Source organism: Charadrius vociferus, unplaced genomic scaffold (assembly GCF_000708025.1).
Source record: "Charadrius vociferus isolate BGI_N301 unplaced genomic scaffold, ASM70802v2 scaffold455, whole genome shotgun sequence".
In the NCBI taxonomy this organism is placed as follows: Eukaryota; Metazoa; Chordata; class Aves; order Charadriiformes; family Charadriidae; genus Charadrius; species Charadrius vociferus.
In genome coordinates, this window is record NW_009648550.1 from 4,581,978 (window position 1) to 4,603,974 (window position 21,997).

At 36.3% G+C, this 21,997-nt stretch overlaps 1 protein-coding gene across 1 annotated transcript in view; it reads right to left on the reverse strand.

The window, feature by feature from the left end:
- USP34 (ubiquitin specific peptidase 34) overlaps positions 1–21,499 on the reverse strand; it is a 122,010-nt gene extending 100,511 nt beyond the window's left edge. Inside the window, 6 exon segments of the mRNA XM_009886078.1 lie at positions 2,996–3,063; positions 8,352–8,501; positions 8,666–8,716; positions 14,088–14,508; positions 17,892–17,979; positions 21,487–21,499. Of these exon segments, the coding sequence (XP_009884380.1) occupies positions 2,996–3,063; positions 8,352–8,501; positions 8,666–8,716; positions 14,088–14,508; positions 17,892–17,979; positions 21,487–21,499 (791 nt within the window).
- Positions 21,500–21,997: the final 498 nt, after the last annotated feature.

Here is a 21,997-nt window from a genome sequence, read left to right on the forward strand (position 1 = left end):
CATACTATCCAGCACTTTTTGGTGGTTTATAGAGGCACTTAAAATATCAGACATACAACTCTTCTCATAAAACTGGACTTCATTGCTAGTTGCCTCTTTTCTAAAGGACAGAACTATCCATGACACCTTCAATCAACAATCTTGCCACCGAAAAAACATTGTCCTCAAAACACCACTGTTTATAGCTATTGCTTTCTTAAGGCATTCAATATCTGGAACCATGTACAGCATCCCTCATCTCTGATCTTGAGGTGGAAGTCAGCTGGAACCAATGACTTTTCCAAAGAGACACCATCAACAACTTGCCCTCATTTATAATTACAGTAAGTTATGACTTATTTTCTTGAATCACTTTGTCAATAAGTCTCTTTTTTTCACGAGAATTTTGCAATTTAAAATGCAGAATTCTAAGGTATGAAGATCAGTAAAAGCTTCCTTCTCAGGATGTCAAAACCTTTGCTTCATTATTGAAAGTGCGTTCTTTCTTTCTTTCCTGAACTGCTTAAAAACACAGGCCCTTCGGAGGCAAGATAGGATTGCTAGTGCTCCATTCCCCAGGCAGAAAATAACATTTATTAGTCTTATTTTAGTAGCAGCAATAATAACCAGATTGTGTCCCTGAACTTTGCAAATTCTAGCAGTGGCCTCCTCTACACAAATACACACTTAGCTATTAATTTCATCCATTCCTAGTAGAAATAACCACAGAACAGAAACATAAAGGTTAACCTCATCTGATAAAAGATGCTGCTAAGATGCCAGTCAGGTGATGTCTCTTTCTGCTTATGCTGATCAGCACTCCAAAATGCAGTTCTTGCAAGGAATCTACATGAGCGGCAATTTAGACTAACAATCAGTTAGACCCCCAAGATCTCATTCTAGACTAAAACCCTCTCCAAGCCCTCTTTCTTACTTTGCATAGCAGCAGCTCTTGCAGGATTTCTTTCAAAGGTGCTGGGCTGCTGTGCCCAGGATTACGTTTGCCTTTTTTTTTTTTTTTTAACTAAAGTAAAAAGCAGATGGAGACCTAGAGACCCAAGCTGCTCAGACAAGATCTGTAAGCTTGACAACCACGTGGGGTGAGCTACATATATCAAGAAAGTCATCTTTTACCGAAGGCATCTGTGTCAAATTCTGTCCCATATAATGGTATAGCACTAGAGATGATTTCTGTTACACGGCGTCCAAGCTTCATGTCTGCCCCACTCCTAAGTGCACCTTCACAAACAAAGTTTGCATTTCATAATGTTAAGAAATCCCAAATCTCCCATCAGGATCCAGTTGACAAAAACAGACACTGGGAGAACATTCCCTTCCTTCGCTAAACTGCCGGTGTCTTCCACAGGTGTATCCTGTATCAATATGACCATCCCGATTGACATGAACGTATTGTAAATGCTAAGAACAGACATCAAAGGCATTATTTATGGCAAGAAGCTGCTGACAAATAACATCTTAAATCAGATGCAAATATTCTATGGGTAAAGCAAAGGGGAAGAGATGAGGAGAACACAGAAAAAAAAAATCTATTCATTGCAGTGACCCTTATTACACCTACAGTTATAAAATAGGAAATGCTTGAAGAATTATAGGATGACAAGCAAGTGAGGATTAACAGCAAAGACTGCAGTCTGGCTCAAGTTCCTTCTTATCAGCCTATCTCTAATTGTTGATCCTTCAACGTTCTTTTTAACTTCCATACATTGCAAGAAGGCTCATGAACCAAATTCCCAGGTTCACTAACAACCATTAATGGAATACGTAACGGAGACAAGAACTTGAAGATCCTCTGCCTGTCCTTCCTAGACTGCTTCATGATTAATAATCATGATTGTAAGATTTCAAAGATAACAGATCAGCACTGAAGGAGTGCACACAGCTGGACTGTAACTCCAGAGTAGTATGCTTTAATAAAAGATCTCTTCTCTCTGCTGATATCATTTTGGTAGAGACAATGTTATAGGAAGAAAGATCGATAGCCAAGCCAATATTTGAATTTTTACAGTCAAAATTCCTTACAATTAAAACCAGCACATTTTTAAATACGAAACATAGTTCTGAGCCTCATTGTTCTGTGCACTTTTTTGTTGCCAATGTAATTCTTTTTGTTAAGACTGTGATTTTATACTGCTGTAATTAAGACAATATAATCTGTAAAGGCACAATTATTGCTATAAGGGAAGTAAACTATGACCAGTATAAGCACATTTCTAATATTACAATCATAAGAAATCCAAAGCCTTGGAGGAGCTGTGGGTCCATGCAAGAGCAGTGGCCTTTTGGATTGTCTCCACCAGAAAAGTTTAATGGTGGGCCTCTGGAAGGAGAATTACCTGTGACCACACCCCTCCACCTCTGGGCAGACACACATACACAAGATAATTTCATCAGCAGCTCATTGGATTTTTTCTGTTGTCCTGAGAAAGCCAATAAAATTGCTTGTACAATTAAATATCTTTATAAGTACTTTAAAATTAAAGTGTTTCTCATGATAGTCAGCTTGATGTAAAGAAAATCTTTGGGACTAGATATATTTAGATACGTATAAGTGCGAGTAGACTTTTGATCACACTTCCGTTCCTGCCAGCTGGAAATACAGAACATCAAAATGTGAAGCAGTGTTAAAACTCAGTGAAACTCTGTATATGAAATCTCAATGACTACGTATTGCTCTTCTACTTACATCGTCTCATTGCAAATTTTATGTAAAGTTTAGTGCAGTAAGTGAAACTGCGTTACAATTGAACCCGACACAACATGTCAGAATGGGGCTGGATGTCACACTAAAAATGCTACTAACAAGATTGATTTGATTGATACTGAAATCAGATAGATGTAAGGAGCTGCCCAAACTAACTCTAAACGTTACCTTCACTCTCCTTGTTGAAATGATACAGCCAGAGCAACAACTTGAACAATTAAGTGTATCAGCTGAAATTATAAATAGGTGCTGTCAAAAAGTCCCACAAGAAAAATTCTTAAATTAAAAATTTACCTGATAACATAAGTCCTAAAGGGTATAATGTGCTGCATGACAGCAGGGATGTGTAGCCATATTCTGATCTATAATGCAAAAACATAAATAGATAAAAATTTCATTAATGACATTTTATGAGAATGGTAAAAAATTAACTATTGCTGGTACATTTGCACATGCAACCCCACTTTAAAAAAAAAAAGGCTTTGTTGTTTTTCATTCAACTTCAATTCTTTCAACTTCTTAATTTTCTAATTTTCAAAGCTGTTATCTGAGGCATGTTTCTGTGACTTATAAACAGGAGTTACATCTTTGATTCTAGTCAATTGGAAAATATAAACTTCGTATAAATAGTATCATACTGCCCAGATGTCTCATTTCTGAATTTTCTGTAGTTTCTTCAGTAGGAAAAACTGCTACTCAGCCTTGTGGGGTTTCTTTTTCTTTTATACAAGAAAATGATTCCATTCTTTCTGTTCCTTGCAAATCTCTCCTAAATCAAGTAAAATTATTTAACTTGTGTTCACGTTTTGCTTCTTAGGGGTTACATATCCTATAAAATAAAATTATGTTTTATAACCAGTGATTAAGCACAGGTTTTTTTACTACCATAATTGCATTCCCATATTTACCATTCTGCCTTTACCACGTTTGCAAAAGTGTACGCAGGAAGAAAATGTATGCAGAGAAAAAAAAACCCTGAAACAGCTATTTAACACCGCTGTGAGGAAAAGAGGACCAACCAAACTACTTACACAGGCAAAGTTGTAAGTTCCATCTGCATTTCAAAAAGGAATGCTGAGCCTGTTAAACCTGTTACAGAAGGACAACTACGTGCCAGGTAAGGGATCTAACACAGATGAAACATTAGCAGCTGCTACTACTACTCACGTAATTTTAACCATGTGCACATACAAATCTTGTGTCATGTCAATTTACATCTCCATGTTTGCTCTTAAAAGAATGTTTAATCTTTGCAACTGATGCAGTAAATTCCAGCTAAGGACTAAATTCTCACCAGGATTTTGGAAAATTCTGTATGCAGAAAATCTAAATTCTCCTTCTTGTCAGGAGAGAAAAATACTAGGGTGTAGTAAAACTGTATCTCCAGCAATTATTATAAACATTTCTGGAATTAGCCAAGTAACTCTGAGAGTCCGTTCTGAAAAAAATATTTTCAGACTTACTTTTTACAATACAACTAACACCACACAGTAACAATACCAAGCTACTTTGCAAGACAAACCAGCCAAATCTTCACATTGCAAACGAGCACATTTGGAATAGGCTTCTGATCCTATTGGCAGTCTCAAGAAGAAAAAAAACGCTAACATCCCAAAGATAGAAAGTGTAACTAGAAGATGCTTGTTCTAGAAACAGGAATTAAGTAACATTTTGACAAGGAATTGCAAGGATGACAAAGATACTATTGTATTTACACAATTAGATTTTTAAAACAACGATGTGCTCTTTTTCATATGCAAGTAGCAAAGACAAAAGCAAACATCTTTGTGATACTAAAGTAGGAAATTTTGGTTTTACAGCTTTCATTGTTCCTAGTAATTTTCACTCTGCATTAATTCAAACTTCTAAAGCCATTTCATGCATCTGTATACTTGCATTACATACAACCTTCATCCTCAGGATTGAATTAATGGATATTTTCACATGTCAGAAATGAAAATGTAATTTTCATCATGAACTCAATTATAAATATACTAAATGACTTAAATAAAATTACATATATAAAATTGCATAAAAATAACATGTATAAAATTATATTTAACATCCACAACCTTCATCATACTTTTTTATTTTTGCTTTATTTACTGCATCTGTTCTATTCTCAAGCTGCAGAGGTTTTTGGTTTATTTATTATTTGCTTTTTATCAGAGGTTATTCATTTCTAAAAGGCAGTGCATCTCGACAGGTTTTACTTCTGACTTGAGTTTTGAAGTTTCGTGCAATAAAATTAAACCAACATTTTGGAAACCATCAACATTATTTCAATTAATTCATCTCCACCAAGAGGGCAGTTATTCCTCCACAACATCCACAAAACTAAAATGATACATAACGACAGGCTTTTTCAGTGAGGTTTAAACTCTCCGCAGAACAAGCTGTAGGTCATGGACTTCTCTGTGTTTGCTAGTTTTTAAGACGACCACCATGACATCAGGTAGTTAAGCTCAGCAGTTACCACGGAACATGAAGTGTGGGAAGAAAGGAGCAACCAAGTATCTAACTAAAAAAGACAGCAAAGAAATATATATCCTAAGAAGGAACGGTGAGTCCTACCACAATACAGGTTGCTAAGAAAGCATGTTGCAGAGCCATGAGCTGGATTAAAAACTAGAGTACCAACTAGCCAACTCCCTGTGTGAAGTAAATTGCATTACATTACATTTGCTGGCTTTATTATTACAATCATAAGCTTGTCTGACAAAGACAATTACTCAATCGAGATTTGCTGGATGAAAAAATTCAAGAAAACATCTTTTCAATCATTTCAATGTCCTCTATATAAAGGAGACACCAGTAATCACAAACAAGTAGTTCAGTTCCCCACAGATTTTACTAATTTGTGGTAATGGTCTTCTCTTACATGCACCTGTACAGTGCACTTAATGAGATATTCAACTTCCTTTGTGAAAGAAACAAAGCAAATGCTTTCCACACCATTATGCAGCCTTGTCTACTAAAAGTTGACTGTTACTGGTTGTTTGCAGATGATTTCTCTGACTTCTGTTTACTATTTCCAACTTCACCTGTTCTACTTCCTGGACCCTACTACTAAGCCTAACTTTTTAATGAGAAATTGATTGGTTCGTCCACACTACAATCTTTCTGAAAATATTTTTGAAACACTTACGGTAGTAGCCAAACAATTCTTCTCACAGGCTTTAAAAGACGTTCCAGCATGGGTATTTCTAGGAGTCTTTACAATAATGGCTACTTAACTGCCATTCTCAGGAGTTGGTACAACTGTGAAAATGTATTTAAGAGTTACTATGCACTACGGTTCTGGCTTTACATGTTGTGAACCAGTTAAGAGTTGACATTGCAGAGCTATTCACTGACCTATTATTGACAGGGTCATTCATAAATCTCACACTGTCTACAAATCCCATAAACTCAAACGCATTGGGGTAAAACCAAGTCAAATTAGCAGAGTTCTTACTGAGATCACCAATATTTTGTTCACAAAAAATAGTTTTGTGAATGATTATTTTTGTTTTATTGGAGTTTGGTACATCATTTCACAGACAATCAGAAACATTTATTAAATTATTTATATTTACCTAAGTTATATGAATTATATAGTGAAATGATATAAAAAGAAACAGAGAAAGAGAAATATTACATCAAAATTAGAAGCTTATGCACCACTACAGAGGTAGAGAATTTTTATTTTTTTTTTTTTTTTAATACCAGCAATGTAAAATGTGTTTTGTCAAAAAGATTAGCTGCCTTATTTGGAACTAATAAACGTATTGCATTTGACAGTTAGAAGCACTGCTGATAAGTACTCTGAGTGACACCAAAATGCGGGAAGTAGATCAATAAAGCACTTTACACATAAAACATTTTCTTACACTTTCTGTAGTGAACTGACAGATTGAATCTGAAGATCAAAAATTTTCTAAAACGGTTTTCCTCTAATTCACACAGATTTGCCAGCAAAGCCAGATAGAGTTCAAAAGAAAGATTCTAGTTGAATGGTAAAAGATACAATGCCGGAAGAGGGTGAAGAAACAGTACTCCTACTGGTTATGCTTTGGGTTGAATTTCATTTTATCTGGCAGGTTTAACCATAGCGTCCACCTAAAATAGCCACAAGAGACAGCTAAATCTATTACCTACTAGAACAAAAGATAAATGCAAAGTTGCTAAGTAATTATCCGAAAGGAGCAACTTTGCTGAGAAGTTATTTGGGGCTAGGGCACATCACTAAGGATAAAGAAAATTATGTGGAGAAAAATAAAGACTTCAAAAAAGGGACAAAGAAGAAAGGCAGATGGCGTTTATAAACATGCACTGGTATGGGATATCTAGGAAATGGGATTTGAAGTCAGAACGCTTGTTGAAAAAAGTGCTGGTGTGATAGGGAGCTGCCACTCATGCTTCGGAACAGTTTTGCCCACCCTCAAAAAAAGCCCAACAAAAATCAGACATGCAAGAATGTTTGGTTCCATGACCAAAATTTACTTTTACACCAGAATAACCTACAAGACCATACATTTCCAGCAGATGGTTTGATGAAGGCTGCAGGCTGTACTGACAACAGGTAGAGATGAAGAAGAACTCAGATTATCACCTGAAAGCTCATCAGATCATACAGAAAGGGCCAGAAGAGAATACATCTCCACAGTTGAACAAACACAGGCCTGCAGCGGTCCTCCTGTGCACGCTTACAAGAACAGAGCATATCATGGCCTTAACTCAGTTGTTCTCTGACCTACTAGCTAAGAACTGTTACACTAAAAGGATCAGGAGTGAGTGGTACAGATCACCAATGCCAGCTTTATTTCAGCCACTGATTCCTTCTATGCAAACATATTCCAATAGTTATTTAGAATATCATCCTAGCTGGTCAGTAACAGCAACAGGGAAGGAGGGAAGATGTGTGGAAAGAAGGATCTGATTTTAAGTATTCAAAATTGCAGCGTCAAAATTATGTTAAACTCACTTCATATAAGGCACAAACTCATTTTCCTTTTTGTCCCTATGTAACATTCGCAAGACAGATCACGACTTCACATTCTCACGTTACACTAAGTCTTCATACGTTCTCTTTCAGAGACAGTTTTTGATTTCTACCACCAATCTCCGTATCTCCACCAAAATCAATCTGTAATTCTACTAGTCAAAAATCACTATTATTTCAAAAAGGAGAAACGACGATGGATATGTATTCTAAAACTAGGCGAAAATAAAAGATAGTTACCTCTATGCTGCAAATGTGTATAATGATATAAAATCACAGGATATTGAGAAGAAAAGAAATCCACAGGCTTTTGCTTTGTGCCTCATAGGAAACAGGTAGAAAGTTAATACAGCCTGAAGAAGCTTAAAACATTCCCATGACACCACTTCAGGGACAGAAATCACCCCTGACAACATTCTTTTAAGTCTTTTCTGTGGCTGTTACAATCCTGATATCTAGGTACAAACTTCCAAAACTACTTGTGTGCTTACAGGAGATGTATAGGGTTTAGACGATGAAATGCTCAGTGGACCAGCAAACCTTACATTCCTAACAAGGAAAAATCTTATAATATTTTTCTCCCTCCCTAGTCCTACACAATTCTTCCAGACTTCAGACCTTTTACTTTTTGTGTTTAACGCTAAATAATTTAAAGACAATACTTACATTAGATACCACTGTGATAAACGCATGTGCTATAAGAAACGGCAGTGTCTCAGGGGTTCCGTATTCAAAACAATCCTTCATGAGGGAAAGGCCATTTTTTCCACAAAACAGACAAACATAACGAAGCAAGTGCAATGGTACTTCTACATCCTAGAAATATATATAAAAAAAAGAATTTGAACAATCAATACTAGATCCATTCAGACACACGAAATTCAAACGCTACATCAGTACAACACAAATGTATACAGAAGAGAACACGGCTACTTTAAGTTTCTAGGAAATGTGCACCTATTTAAAAATGGACAACTTACATTCATATCACAGAACGCCCCTAATATATTGCTTTCTTGAGCAGAAATATCCTGTTTAGAAAGACAAAAATTAAAATTAACTGAAGTGGTAAAAATACATTTCTAGAACAAGAAACAGCTGACCATTAACAGACATTATAGCCAACTAACAGAAAAAACCCAAACCCCTAGTTTAGAAGATGACAGAAGCTCGAGCTTTGCTCCACTTTTGCATTGCAAAACATACTTTCCCTGTTCATTTTACCTTTGTTAAGATGTATTTATAAGTACACAAATATACACTTAGGATAACATTTTAGCAGTGGTCCTCAATGGCTGGATTAACAGGTCATTGTTCAATCCCACCTCCCTTCACATCACCAAATTTTTTCAAGAGGAATACTGCAAAGGGGATAGTCTGGCACACAGGCTGCACACCAGCCTGAGAATTACAGAACAAACCAATCTAGGTGCTTTTGAGCGCAATTTTTGCATAAAGATGAGGCATATATCCGAACATCTGAATTTAGATGAAATGTAGGATGTTCTACAATCCTACATTTAATAACTTAAGGGGCTAAACTGACAAATTATTCATTCCCACCAGAATATTAAAATTCTTAACTTCAACTACTATATTCTTTTAAATATAAAAAACCACATCACATAAAATAAGCGTCTAACACTCTCTACAGGATTAAGCTAACTAAATAGGGGGAAGGAATTGTATCAGCCTATCAGTTTGTTAGGTATTTGCTGCTATTTGTTAGCTATTTTCTAGAAGTACTAAACTGAAAAAGGTTTTGAAAAATAGCTTTTCTTTTTAACGTTCACTACACCCACTTGTTGGGTAGTATAAAGCAGGAATTTTACTTATTGGGGCTGTTACACATATTGTGTGTATCTTGCATATGGCTAGGGGCAAAAGGGCACCGAGGATAACATAAAACCTGACTGTAAAACAGCAACAGTGCCATGGGTACTTGGAGGTAGTTACAGCACACATTCTTCTCATTTCCATCCCTCCATGACAAACACCCAGTTCACGTATTCACAAATCAAATGTAAGTTTAACATAAAGTTAAGTTTTTAAATTAAGTTTCCTGAATATATTTCAAATAGCTGTGTAGGAGTAAGATTCTTAAAACTATACCAGAGGACGCTGGAGGCAAGCAATTTTGGATGGATTAAGTGTGATACAAACATTTTGGATTATTCAATATGCTCATATTATATCTAAGCATTTATTTTCTTTTTTCTTCTGCTGAACTCTAAGTCATGCCTGAACTCGTGATACTCTAACAGTTATTTTTAAAACAGCTTTGAAGCCAGTAGGTGGTATGTTTTCAAGTAGCAAGAAAAGGTGTTCAGCGCTCTGCTCGTGAAAACTGCAGATATAGTGTAAGAAATTTCATTAGTTTTCTTGACTAAAATAGGGACTTGTTGTCGAGTGAACTACAGTTCTTAGAATACAGAAATCAAAAACTCATGAAGGTCTGTTCCGTGAGTCCTGCAAAGCTGACTAAAAGTGTTGTGGTTCAGAGACTGAGTCTGGAAATAAGACTTCTGTTCTTGCAGATGAGAAACAGAACAGAGACTAAGAATTCCTTAAGATCAAGTTTAGAAGGAAATAAGAGAATTCCTCACAGGAATCTAATATGGTTAAAAACCACCATCACTTTAGATAAAATTTACTAGCTGAGATCTGCCATGGACACAATCTTGGTGGAGGGCACTTAATTAGGGTTATCTTCCAAGAAAATATTTACTTGAAAAGAAAAAGCATAGATAGTAAGATTCCAGAGAATCAGGGACTACAGCTACAGACACCTAAATAACTTATTTTTTTCCTCTTTCATTTCATCCTCTGTCAAGAACTGCTTAATTGTTCATTCTGAGACAGTGCAAAGTTCAGGAGCACACTTTACATCGTTGCTTCATTCTCTACAGGATTTTAAGAGCCTCCATTTTTTAAATATTTTTTTTCCCCTCTGAGGTGTCCCTTCTAGGTATTACACTTGCTGCACAGAGTAAGTATGAAAAGAAGAACAGGGCATACAGTCTTAAACTACCCTGTATGCAAGACCTCTTTAAAGATATTCCATACATCCAAAAAAAACCCCAAAACCCTAACTCCAAAGTACGAACATTTCTCAAAAAAACAACCAACCATATTTATAAAAATATTTTGAATTAATTTTGTTTAGGATGAAAAGGAGGCACAAAGGCCTCTCTCTCTGGGCACCAAAAATATCGGTAGATTTCCAGATGTTCTCTTTACAGATTTTTTTCAATATTTATTTCCTAAAGTGGGCTGACCTCTAACTGACTGCAACCAATTGTGCTGGTTTGGAAATTCAAACTTAGTAGAAAGACATTTTTCATTAGGCTTCTCATCTGTTTCAGAAAAGTTGAGCCAACATTCTGTCTATACAGACTCATATCCATTCTACACAGGTCAAGACTATATACTTGTCAATATGCTTGATTTACTTCTACATGATGTATTTTCACTGTCCTCATATATAGCCTAGTTCTGTGACATTTCTGCCCTCTGCAAGGCCACTTGTTCAAGGTAGCTTCCACTGTCAAGTGTACACAGCCCTTCTGGCTACAAATCAGGCTTCCATGGTCTTCACGCTCTCACTTTAGAAACATTGTAAGGGACAAAAATAATTCTTAGCCCGTATCATTTAAGGACAGGATCTACAGGAACTTGTACAGGCAGACACCCTTTTGACTACCAACAAATCTTACTTTGCTGTTCATTCTCACCCAACTACAGGAACTCCTAAACTAGGGAAAAACTCCTGCTTTCACATGAATGATCTTCTTCTGCACTAGATGGTCAAGTGTAAAATGGCTTTGGCAAGCACCTGGTAAGAGGATCGGAGTTCAAGACTTGTCTTCTGTCTGCTGTCATTAAGAACAAAGATCTTGGAGGTATATGCAGATCAATGGCTAACAGTCATATTGACTGCTAATTGTTACCAGAAGGTACTAATACCATGTGAAAGCCTTACACTAAAAATTTTTAAATGACCGCATAACTGGTCATTTCTATGCAAAGTGAAACCTTACTGGACATGACAACTCAATGAAATTGTGCAAATTAATCTCAAGAATGTGAAACAAGGAATTTCAGAAGTCAGTGAGAGCGGAGATTGGAGCCTGTTTTGCATCAGAAAATTCCTGTTTTTCCAGGGCAAAAGAAATGCTTAGAGGGAGAGGGAGAGCCACACAATCTTCTCTCAACAATTTTTTGGCAGATTTGGTCTCTTTAGGAATCTGTTTATCTTACTAGTATAGACGATATACTTAAAACAGGGATTTTTATTTTGTGATCCCATGAGGATTGAGTCTAAGCCTCATCTAAAACAAAAAATGCTCCCATTACAGGGACTTGTCTCAATTCAACTAAGATGTGCTCTAGACTGAAATCCAAAATTAAACACCAAGCCTCAGTAAATTAGTTACTCATGGTAGCAGAAAATTTTGACATTAAAATAGCTAACAGTACTACTTTTGAGTAACAGAAGCCTAGTGCTTCCTAAATATAGAAGATCTCAGTTTGACAGAAAAATGATTGATGTTGGGACCTCTTAAATGCAAACAAAAAAAATCTCCCCCAGAAAAGGAAAAAGGTAAATAACAAATATGGCAGGCTAGCATGTCTCTGTAATTCATACCTGGAAACACAAAAAGTCTAGCAGAAAAGTAAAAAACTTTTCCCTCACTTGTCTGTACTTCAGGAAAGTGTTTTTCATTCTCAGCTTCCTGTTACGTTTTTAGGACAGCTAATGAATGTATTCAATAATTCAAATGATGTATGATATATACTAGTATGTCTAGAGTGATAGGCAGTCACAGTACAGCAACCTACAGCATATCTGTGTTCAAATCACTTTATGGCTGCACATCGAGTGAAAAAGAAATCCCACCAGGCCCTCTCAGATCTTCTTTTGTCGTTTGCAAGTGAAATTGAAAAGGAAGAAAAAAAATACATACAATTGTCATTTAAAAGAAGCAAGTGTGCTTATACATAGAAAAGCTGTTCCAGAATTGTTCATTGCATATTCCTATGAAGCCAGTTTCAGTGGGCGTCCCACAGGAGTACAAAAGATAAGAGTACAGAAGATAAATCACTTTAGTCATTGATTTTTTTTTTTTTTTTAACTGACAAGATAGATCTACCCTCGACAGTTCCTACTTGCAGAGGCTGAACTACAGATTTATTTATGTATGGTGAAAGTTTAAAAGGCTGGCCAAAATGTATGACGGGAAACCTCAAATCCACAAATCCTAACTTTGCCTCATTTTTCTATACACATATCATTGTGAAACAACCTCTGTTAACTTACGCCCATATATTTTGGAATAAGACAAGAAACCAAAATCCAACCCACCCAAAAAACCCACTATGTTGCACGTTTTAACTAGATTTATTGTCACATATGGTAGGATTCATTCAACAAGAATTGAATGTATCTTGTGGTCACTCTAGCATACATAACCAAAAATTATACACAACTTGGTATCTTCTCATTTTGGACTTAAGTTTAAAAAGCAAACTTAACCACTCAGAGCTCCAACAGAACTCCCCAAACTCTCTAAATAAAAAAAAAAATAATAATTAAAAAGGAACTGGGTTAATTGTAGTTTAATTCTCCCCTTTGACTTTCTCAAGTGTTTGTTGGATAGAAGCTTTCTTCATATAGCTAAATATACATGTCTTTGCATAAAAACATTGTAAAAGAACTGTAGACTACCACAAGTTAGATTGAAACCCAACATTTCCAAGAACTACATTGTTTCAAATAGGAAACTCTAACAACATTGTATTTATTTCAGAAACTATGAATTAAACACTGCAGGATTTTTTATATTTTTTTTGTTTCATGTTTTTTCAGAAAAAAATATGGAAAATGTGAATGGTGGCCATAACAAATCACTGAGAAAAATGAGCACTGTAAAACAAAGCTACTTGCGTAGAGCTCAGCTATACCACTCAATTAAACAGCTGTTCTGTCAAGTAAGTTTGGTCTTGCACAAAGTTTAGTTTATGAAGCTTTGCTTCTAGAACCATAGATTGTAATGAAAAGAAATTAGTAAACTATTAATGGGTTACCTTCTGGAAGAAAGGCTTCGCTATAGTCCCCTTTTTGCCTTCCTGTTATTTAAACAGTACAATAATTCAGTGTACAGTTCCATCCAACACTTATCAATATATTACCTATAACAATTAAGCATATTTTAAAGAAAGTGTAAGAGTATGTGTCATTGAAAAAGTTTCTCTGAAAAGTTCTACTGAAGTCAACAGGAGAGCTCAATTTGCCCATCCTATGTGAAAGCAACTATCACCAAACACGCACAGTCTACTCATTAATGAGAACAAATAACCTCTCACAAAGTAATTAAATATACACATAAAGACAAGATATACCTCTATTGTGGGATGAGTATTATGTTTATAAGCAGTGTACAGAGGAAACTGAATCTGAAAGATTTTTGCCACACACAGCAACAACTTTTCCTTCTCATCAGTGCTCCATAAGCTAAAAGCATCAGTGTTCTTTGCAGACTCCTCCTCTGTCAGGATACAAGTTCTTCCAGAATCTAATTTTTTCTCTATAGATTTTTGCCGTTCTCCATTTTCTTCTTCATGAGACTCTCTTTGTACATTCAGGGGCTCATCAGCATGATTACTCTGATCTTGCCATGTTGAATCTATATTTATAGTGCAATGTTTACAGAGCTGGTCCCGCAGAGCTTGAACTTGGGCAATCACTAAGTTAATAAGCGCACATACTACTTGGTTAAAGATCTCCAAATGTTTATACTCCTTGAAACAGCACAGACATTGTCTGTAAGAAAACAGAAACAAATAAAAATAAGAATTCCTGAAGTAGCTAAAATCAGAACAGGTAACTGACCAGAAGGACTCTTCACATTAAAACATTTTAAACAACACAATATTTGACAGACCGGTAAAAGTAAGGAAATCCAAATGAAAAAGACTCTATCCAGCACCAAGTGGGAGTCACAAAGCCTTCCTTAAACCTTGTGAACATCCCATTACTTCCAAATGCTTACCAAAACTATAAAGTCCCTGTTATCCTTTAGCAGCTGCCACTGTGAGTAAAATACACAAAAAAAAAAAATCTTAGGGGCAAGGTAGAAGCAGCCTTCTTCAGTATGTTCCTGAATTTGTTTCCTCATCTGGTTTTCTCTATTGATACTTACTGCAATAAACCACCTGACATGCTTGTCAGCTGTATAAGAATTGTTACTTTTAAATCAACAGGGCTGCAAAACAATTGTATTTTTAATTTAATATTTAAGCTCACTTCTTTTATCTGCATCTGGATAGAAACCCCATGTGCATTGACAGCCTTTACCTGTTTGGGAAAAAGCAGTATCAAGTATCTTCATTACCTCCTTCACTATGTAGGCTCAGAGATTATTCCTCTGAATATCTACTGATACACTATAAACTGAAAAGAACAAGGGGGGAAACTATACACCACCCCTTTATCAATATAATAAGAAAAAACAATCAAATCGTCAAGTTAGAAAACTCTGTAATACAGCTCTAGTTGTGGGAAAGAATAACTATGTATGTCAAAGAGATTCTTGGTGCACGAACACCCCCAAGATAGAAAAATACCCTAGAACCTATTGTTTGGGAAATTTTGCTTCATCTGTACAAACAAGCAATCTCCTCATTCTGAACAAAAGGCAGAGGATATTCCCCTAAAAGGATCTAAATCCTGAAGAATGTAGAGAAGAAAGCAGGCAATAAGCAAGGGGGCTTAACGAAGACTAAAATTAAAGGCTAGATGCTTGTAACAACCCTTGGGATGGACTCAGCTCTCCTCACTCAAAGTCTACGATGTAACCGTTATATAAACTGGTAGCTGTCTTGCAGGGGAGACCCTTCTCTGGTTACATGGAACACAATGGACTCCAATCCATGACTGGAGTTCTCAGATACTAAAATACAAAAATTACACGTACCATTTCTGAAAGAAATTAGCAGACAAAAGATAGGGCAAGAAGTCATCAATAAGTAGTGATTAAAAAATTCTTCTGCAAAGCATAGCATTTAATCTAGAAACTGGGTGTAATAAATTATAATTTGCAGGGGGAAAAAAGACAGAACTCGGAACTATCACAGGTAGAGGGTGCTGCCTCTCTTGAGGGACTACAAACATGCCCTTGAGCTACAGCTCTGAAAGCATATACATTCTGAATACAGGGTGGGTTTTTTTCAGTGGATTAGACAGAAAGAAAACATTCAGTATTCTCTAATTCCAGCACAGATACAGTGATGGAAGCACCTAAAACCTTTTGTTCTGTCTATCCAGGAAGAAAAATCCTTTTAATATTGCGTAAGCAGAGTGTCTTCACCCATTTGAAAAATAGATTTTATTATTTACTTGTAAATGTATTTTCATATTAACAAATGACAACAATGAATTACAGGCAAAACCAAGTGTATCCTCAAGCATCTATTCTTCGGGAAAACTAAGTACAATACCTCCATCACTTATGCCTACAAATTACTACCCCACTTGGCTGTAACAAATTATTCTCAATAATAATGAAAAAGTCTGGTGAATACTTCTCACATATCTGTATTTGAATGCCAACCAATATTGGAGAATTCTCTATCGGGCAAAGGCACTTTTTTTTTCAAGACAGAGGTATGTGCAAAACCTCTAAGTCTTCATGTATGTGAATGCATTCACAGGAAGAAGAGCTCCACCAAAAATTAAAGCAAAAATCAGTATGCTACAAATATGAATTCTTTGAACATAACAATTTCCAGAAAAAAAATGAAATGGAAACACAACATGCAGATGGAAGAAAAAGGTATTCTTCAGGCTCAGTTGCTAACTGATCTTGTGAAGGAAAACAGAGATTTAAGCCACAGGTAACAAAGTAAGAAGTAGTTCTTAAGGAAGGCTTCAAGCACAGAACAAGTAGAGCTCTCAAAAGCCCATTTGGCAGAGTAGAAACAGGATATGAAATTAAAATGTAAAACTCCTTCCTGTGGACTCTTTGCTAGTCTCTGCTTTGAATAGGTTTAAGGACTGTTTACCACATTCATTTATAGAATGAAACCATGCATATGGAAGGTAAAAAGAAACCAGAAGAAAATAAAGAGTTAAATGTTATCCAGTCTTTATTTTTTCTTCAGGATGGATTTGTCATGCTTAGCTGTTGAGGAGAACAAAACTCTATAAACAGATGATGACCTGGAAAATGATTACGTTGCAATTGTTCTCAGAGAAACTTGCGATCTAGGACCTGTCAAGAAATTAGAGAATTCTGGTTTCTTTTGCTGCTTTTTATTTTGATTTAAAATTCCTTCTCTGTGTCTAACAGCATATTGCAGAAGATAATGAATTGGCTTTGAGTGCCTTCTTTGGGCCAAATGAGGAAGAAGAGGATTGTGCTTTTGCAGGTATCCAAACTGTGACATTCCTTTTTTTCTTTTGAAGTCTTCTAAATACCAGAATAATGTTTTCCAATTTATTCTCTATGCTTTTGCCAATATTTCTTAGAATTCAGTTTGATCTTGTGACCACTGCTGAACACTGAATTCAAAACATCCTTATTGTAGATTCTTTCTAAAAACTAATATCCTTGTGCTGGAAAAAATACATAGCTGTGAGGTAAGCAGAACAGCTGATGTAACTATTTAAAAAACAAAAACACCAACAACAGTAATTTAAATAATAGATTAAAAGGAATAATGTAGTTGATTTAAGACAACAATGTGCAAAGGATTTTCTTTATCAGTTTAGTAGCTATGAGCTGCAATCGTTCGTCATCTTGACTCAGCGTATCAGGACACAGAAAAATTTAATATGACGGTCCCACTCAGAATGATCTTTTCTTAGATTCTTCTTACCCTACCCTGCCCCCCACAGAAGGTGGTCAGAAAGTTTCATGTTAAAGCAGCAACACACATTGTCATTGCAATATAGCTATTTATTGCTACACAATTATTATGGCATCCAGAATGCAAATCAGATTCAAAATACATTTTGCCCAAAATGCACTGGTTAACATGTTTATTTTTATTTTATAAGTAGTAAAGTGTCCTTTACTCTCCAAGTATCACTTAGCTACACATCAACAGCTTGCCCATTCTAATTCACTCTACCGTATTTTTTAAGAAGTGAAACCTACTGTTGAGATCCACTATCATCAATACTCAAACTCATTCCAAAATTACCTTTGTGTCCAGGAATTGATGTAAGCAAATATCTTGAGGGCATGTTCCTTTCTGAGCTGCAACCCATCAGCACCTTCAATGTCTGATACTAAAGAAAACAAACACATAAACGTATTAGCCAAAAAAAAACCCCACCCTGCAATTGCTCTACTTTTATGAGAAATTATCTTTGATAGCATGAAAAATAAAAAATATATTTTGTAAATATATTTTCATATTGGAAACTGAAGTCATCAACCAAACTATTTGCTTCAGTAAACAGAGATATGGTTTAGATGCAACTAACCTGAACATAGAAACTGCACAGTATTCTTGAATACTGCTGTGAAAATTGATTGAGAACAGCCCCTTCTTCTAATCCTCTTCATAAGGATCACTGGGAACCACTGATTGATGTGCACTTTCAAATATGAACCTTCTTCAACGATTCTACTCATTAACCAGGTGTCTCCCTCCCCCCCCCCTCTTTTTAAAAGTCTGCATTTTGAGATGACCATGAGACCTTGACTTCCTTTTCCTGATCAGATAAAGATTGGGAAGAATACCCCCCAAAACCCCAAAACCAAACTATCAAGAAAAGAACATTGTGCAGTGTGTGTATAAAGTTATTTCAGACTAGCTAAGCTGTCGATTACTACTTTTAAATATAGAAATGTCTATACTGACATTTAACCATAATGAATCACTAATTGGCAAAATGATAAATGCTTACCACATTTATTTCAGCCAGAAAACAGAACAGTTGTGTACTGAATTCAAAACCCAAATACTTCAATGAGGTACTATCAATTGACTCACTTCCATCTAGAAAAATGCTTATACACTCTAAGCCAAACATCAGCAGTAGTCCCCTTCTCCACTTACACATCAATCAATGATATATAAGGCACGGGATTCTGTCTACTGGCCGCACACCCTTCTCCAACTATCAATGCACAATTCTCATTTCCTCCTTGTCCTAAATTTCCATACGCTTCTATAATTACCTAATTGATACACAAATTGAGAATGCCAGCATTCCTTTTAAGTTGACCATTTAATTTATAAGAAAAGTAAGCATTCATTTCCACATTTCACATGAAATGTCAAGTATTACATACTTACAAAACTACTTCACAAGTAAGCTTTGTGGGAAAGGCTCTCTAACAGAAACAAGCTCTTCAGAATCCCTACCTCAACCTCTTTTCCAACCTCAGGCTTGTGAGGTCCTATGTGATCTATCAATACAGGTTTCCAAAAACTAAACCTAATGAAAGGCTGCTGGCACAGATCAGAAAATAAAGTTCACAAGAATACCACTTCAGAGAATAATCACACAAAACAAATACTTATGACTTCTTTGAAATAAGGACATTACATATGCACATACCATGCTGGTTTCAGCTGGGACAGTTAATTTTTTTTGTAGTAGCTGTGTTTTGGATTTCGTATGAGAATAATGTTGATAACACATATTGTTTTAATTGTTGCTAAGTGATGTTTACATTAGTCAATAACTTTTTCAGCTTCCCATGGAAGCTGAAAGGAAGCATAGTTGGGACAAGCTGGCCAAAGGAATATTCCATACCACAGACATCATGTTCAATATATAAATGGGGGTTAGCCAGGAGACAGCAATCTGCAATCACTGCCCAGGACAGGCTGGGCAACCAATCATCGGGCAGTGAGAGTGACTTGTGTTGGATCACTTTATTTTGTATATTCTTTTACCGTTATTATTTTGCTCTTATGTTACTGTTCTATTAAACTGTCTTTATCTCAACCCACAAGGGTCTCCCCTGCCCCAGCCTTCTTTTCTCCCCATCCTACTGGGAGTGGTAGAGGTGGGGAGCGAGCAACTGCAGGATCCTAGTTGCAGGCTGGGGTTAAACCACAACAACATACATACATATTTTCATATGTATGCACACACACAAATATAAAAATACACAAAAAGCAGTCTCTCAATAGGACACCATTAGACTTTAAAAATCACTTTTCTGTCTCGCTCCTAGAAGGCTTTTAAGATCCCTATGTAACGCTGGACAAAGTACAAAATTAACAAGCAGAATAAAGGCAGGTATCACTTGATACTACTTTTTATTTGAAACGACACAAATTACCATTACACTTCACTCTCTCAAGGCCAAAGCTCGGTGCTGAAGAAACCAACAATTCCGTCAAACAATTTAAGTCAAGCTGACCACAAAAGACAGATCCTTAACCATAGACAGTATCTAAATAAAGATTTGCCCAGTATAAAAGGTTTACAAAACCTTAGTTTTCTGTATTTTGTGAGCATTGTTTCACTAAAATGAATTCCTTCAAACTTGAAGAAAACTGTTGACGATAACTTAGTAGCAACAAACCTAATTCTAACTTGTAATATCTTACATATACATTCATAAAACTTTCTTCATCCCCACACCACCCTACTTAAAAAACACACACACTAACATGTAGCACAGTAACTCCTAACTTCCAGAGCAGCCTTTTCACTGCAATAGTTTGAAACACTAATTCCCCTCTATGAGATCAAGAAAAAATGAAGAACTGAAAGTTAAGTAAACTGGTCCCTTAAAAACTACAATTGCCATGTAAAGTGTACAGAATATAGACATTATGGAAATACTGAAGCATATGCCCCAGGTCAAAAAAATAGGGAGGTATATGCTCTAGTTGGAGAAACCTGTTATTTTCCTGTTTACGCATTCTACATCGCGCTGGTAGACCAACTTCAACTGCTGTTGATTTACTAATTGTTGCTACTTAATATAGTGGCCACATACACTGTTTCCCTTTTGTTTTCTGTACCTAGAAATAATATTGTTCTCATTCCTGAAAATACTGAGGAAATTCAAAACAGGAGCAACCACGCTGAGGCTGCAGTTTTCCACTGATTTTAAGTTGATCTAAGTCTGTGCCACTACCAAAAGGGGTTAGTGACACATCCTGAAGGGCTTCTCCAACTGGACCTTAGCTGAAGCTCTCTCTTTTGCTCCTTAGCAGAAATAACATATCTCAGCTCAGCTAATTTATGTCTTCACAACCAAAATTTAAATCTTAAGCTTTCATGTTCCTGTCTTACTCTGAATATCAACTTTGTGGATACTCTAGATTTTACAGCACCTCTCTTTAGGGACACATGCAGTCTGAACTACAGCAACAACTGGTTAGGAAGCATTTGTAATATTTTTGAATTGAAAAAAAAGTACAGACAGAAAAGCAATAGGACAACTGCACTCATTATCATCCCTGTGTATTTGTTGATTTTAGCCAGTTCTATAAGGACTCCCTTACTGTACACAATTTCACTTCCAATTGACCATGTGTCTCTCTCTCCTTTCAAACTAGTTTTCTTCTACCTTGAACAGGCCAGTAGTTAAAACAGACCCATCCACTTGTAAATAAAGCACTACCTTTTATTCTCTCCCATAGTCAAGCATCCTGCATGCCTTAGATTCTCCTTAATCTGCTGTCTCCCCAGTCTCCCACACTCCCAGTGTTTCAAACCCAGCAGTAACAATCACGTCAAGCTTTTTCAAAAAATTTTACTATGACAAGCCCCCTCCTTGCAAATTGATTCGTTGGATAAGCCTTTCCCCAAGTTTCATACCTAAGGCAATCATTCCCACAGGATGTGCTAAGGCATACTTGTGTGCTTTGAGAGCATCTGAAGCACATCAAAGTGGCAGGTTGTGTGCTCTCATCAATACGAATTGATAACATGTGCTCCAGAGCTTTACAGCCAGTCATTCCATGATCTATGAGTATCTCTCACAGCAGTGGCACTCCAATTCTAAGCTCAGCTCCTTCGGCCCTGTCTCCAGTGGCTACTCCTTTCTCCAGACTCCTTTCTCCACAAGCTAGCAATGTTAGAGTTGCCTTCCCCAATTTATTCCTGAGCTCTCCAGGCTCAACTTTCTACTCCTTCCTTAAATTGGCTCTAGCAAATTTTTCTTCTCAGTTAAAGCCTCTTAGACCTTTTCACCCTCCAGTCCTTCCTTTTCCCTCTTACTTTCCACACACACAAACACCTTTTCCCCATGCTAGATCCAATTTCAAGATCAACATAACCCAGTTCAAGTCCACACTACTAAAAGCATTCATAGCCATGCATCTCAACT